This window comes from Rhyacophila brunnea, unplaced genomic scaffold (genome assembly GCF_057557595.1).
Source record: "Rhyacophila brunnea isolate RB1 unplaced genomic scaffold, BYU_Rbru_1.0 scaffold_8, whole genome shotgun sequence".
NCBI lineage: Eukaryota > Metazoa > Arthropoda > Insecta > Trichoptera > Rhyacophilidae > Rhyacophila > Rhyacophila brunnea.
The window spans coordinates 31,454,643-31,457,866 of NW_028233350.1; the positions used below are offsets into that span (position 1 = coordinate 31,454,643).

General features: G+C 43.3%; 1 protein-coding gene across 1 annotated transcript; it reads right to left on the minus strand.

Annotated features, from left to right (window-relative positions):
• Positions 1 to 333: 333 nt before the first annotated feature.
• Positions 334 to 2,297, minus strand: rib (BTB/POZ domain-containing protein ribbon). The gene is made up of 2 exons (XM_085958601.1): positions 1,566 to 2,297; positions 334 to 1,176 (listed from the first exon to the last, which is right to left on the minus strand). The coding sequence occupies exons 1-2, from the start codon at positions 2,295 to 2,297 to the stop codon at positions 334 to 336; spliced, it is 1,575 nt and encodes a 524-aa protein (XP_085814727.1).
• Between the last annotated feature and the right edge of the window lie 927 nt (positions 2,298 to 3,224).

A 3,224-nucleotide genomic window follows, 5' to 3' on the forward strand; every position in this document is an offset into this window, starting at 1 on the left:
TAATGCTTAAGGGTCATAAATGTCATCTACCTCTACGTTCAGACAATCAAAATTGAAGTAACTTTTGACAGTGAAAGAATTTGTACCTGAAATCTTGGGATTGTATTTTATATTAAATTTATAACATGCATATTTAGCCATATCTTGCATGTAGAATGTAAGTAGATGATACATTTTTAAAATTTAGATATTTTCATTATATGACAAGATATTGGCGATATCAATTTGTTGTATTCATTCGCCTTGAAATTACTGTATAATGATTGTTTGTACATAGAGAAAATTGGCATTTCTCATCAAAGCTCTGTTGGAACATCTCATCGTTTAGTCTACTCAGTCCCTATCACCGCAGTCGATGGACAGCCCTCTCCGAGCATCTTCCTGATATTCCCGGAGGGCGTCTTCCTTCTTGATGATGGCCGACACTTGATTCATGGGTTGAACGATCACTCCCGGCGGGTCAGGGTCGTGTTTGCGGCCAACTGATAGATCTTCCACATGGTTCTCGTCGTCAGGCTCTTCTGGGTGTAATCCATTGGGTCGGGAGGGCCTCGGGGGGCTGGGACTTGCCCGTCGGACAAATTTTAGTACGCCGGGACTGTGCGGGCGAGGCGGGGAGCGGCTCAGTCCGGCTGCAGCGGCGTGGGCGGCGGCGGCTAACGCCATGGCGTGCAGCGCTTCTCTCTCTCCGAGATCCGCGCGACCCTCAAGGGCCTGCTGCAGAAGTCCAGCGTCCAGCAGTCCCACCGCAGGATGGACGGCTTCATCGTCCCGAGGGTGTCCGCCTCCCATCCAACTTCCGCCCAGAGATGCCGGACTACCGTTGGGCTCTCTTTTAATGCTCCGGTTCATGGGTCTGCTCGTGGTGATGCCCAGTTTTTTGACTTTGTCGTATAGTGTCCGCGAGGGCACTCCAAATTTCCTGGACGCTTGCAGAGCGCTCATTCCGTGTCTGACGCACTCGATGGCGGACGTGATGTCGCTCCTCGTGTACTGTTTGTAGCGCTTCCATTCAGGCTTCTGTTGGGGGACGTACGGCGCGATGCCGCAGCGGAGGTCGCTGGGAAAATTCTGGGGGGGCGAAGAGGGGTGCAGGGAACGGTTCATGCTGTCTTCGTCGAATGACTTGTCCGTGTATGGGGAATGGGCCTCTTCTGACATTTCCATGCGTTGATGCTGGAATCAGACAGCAATAGATTAATTAAAAAATAATAGTTAGGTAGTTCTCTTTTAAAAATGGACGTTAAAATTATACGAGGATTACTATACCGATTATTATACCGTATTATGGGTCTGTAAAAATTGTGTTGTTGATTACAATTATTATTGTCAAACTGACTTCTGAATTAAAACTATTGATGATGACAGAATAGCAAGTAAAACAAATGATATTTTGTAATTCATTCATTCATTTACTCGTATGATGGCATGGTAGGGTAGGGTGTATCCAACATTTTGTAATAAACTTATTGATGATTTTGCAAGCTTTCAGGCTTCTGGAAACATATTGCATAATTGAAAGTATTATTTTATATATATATATAAGTACATGAAAAGCTTCTCACCTTATAGTTATCATGAGCTGATCCATTAGAGTGGAGGCGATCGGCTCTCGGAATCGGTTGACAAACGAGCGCGGCCGGTTGTGAAGAATCCGCTGCACTGGTTTGCGCCAGAACATTTCGAAGGATTGGTGTATCACGAGACATCAGCATGCTGGAAATGCTCGATAGTTTTTTCCTTTTCAGTGGATTCATATCTCCGGGAGCTTCGTAGGATGCGCTCAACGCCGCGGGAGGTCTCGACATTGGAAGCTGGGGCCAGATGGACGGAGGAGACGTGCCGCAACTGCTTTGAGTGGCCGCCATCGCGCAGACAGAAGGAGATCTCGCACCTTCGGGTTCCTCCTGCTTAAACCTCTGCCTCAACTCGGTCATATCGAACAATCCCTTGACTTCCAGCTGCTCTGCTATTTTCATTATTCTCGGAATCTGCGATTGGGTGACGTTCACTTCTCCGGTATACATATACTCTAAAAGAGCTCGCATTTCGAATTCCTTGACTCCGGGGAAAAGAATACTGCAGTGGTCCATTGGCACATCCATCAGGATCGTTTGAAAATATGGAGAATTGGCCGCTAAAATCACCCGGTGGGCTTTGAACTGCACGTGGTCATCGACGACTATCGTGCAGTCCACATAGTACTCCATCTTGATGAGGATGTCGAGGATCTCCACCAGGTTGGTCTTGTGGTTGTTCCATCGCAGACAGTACGTCTGACCCTCACTGCTGCCCATCTTGGCTGCCTCTATTATTCTGAAATCAACAGAAATAAAATTGTAAAAATTGGTTCAGTGGACATTTATAAAAAGGTGGTGAGAAAAATTATTATTGATTAGGTTACCCGCTACGGTCTACGTCTCCTGAATCCAGAACTTATCTAGACCTACTATTCTAGAATTGTTTAGACTGTTTAGAGTTTAGAGGCATTCATATTCATCGATAATATGATTCAGAGATAATATTGTGCAAAATAATAATCATAGATAGGTACATAAATAGGGATTAACACTTCATTATGAAATAAGGCAAAATTGACCAGGGTTGGATTTATCTCTGCGCTAATACATAAGGGGGCCCCTAAAAACAAATTAAAGCAGCATTCAACAACATATTAAATATTATTCACTCATAGTCGCTTCAGCACTAATGTTTCGGCGGATGCGTGCAAAATTAATGATTTTTTCATGTCATAGGTACCATTTGAAAGCTACAGTGCAAAATTATGTACAAATTTGTGTATAGTAGGTACCTACCTAAACATTTCTTCTGGTAGCATAGTTTTTGCAATTGCTTTTCAATAATAGTATAAAGAGTTTCGCACGGTTTCTCGAGGTCTATACCAATTTGTGGGCCCTGGACCTTAGCCCCTTGAGTGCTACAGTAAATCCGGGTCTGTTATTGACTATGAACTATTTGTCTAATATTACATGTATAACTACTCGTCTTCATCACAATAGTTGTATTATAATTTATAATACTCAAAAAATGCATTGTAAATAACTGATACATGTAGTTATAGGTATTTACGATCATAAATCGTCAGGTGTTCGAATTTAGAACTAATTTTATCTCAGTAGATATAAAAAGTATGAAATGATATGTTAAAATGTTAGCATGTGGCACCCCCACTCAGCGGACAACTTATACTGGTGGATTTACCA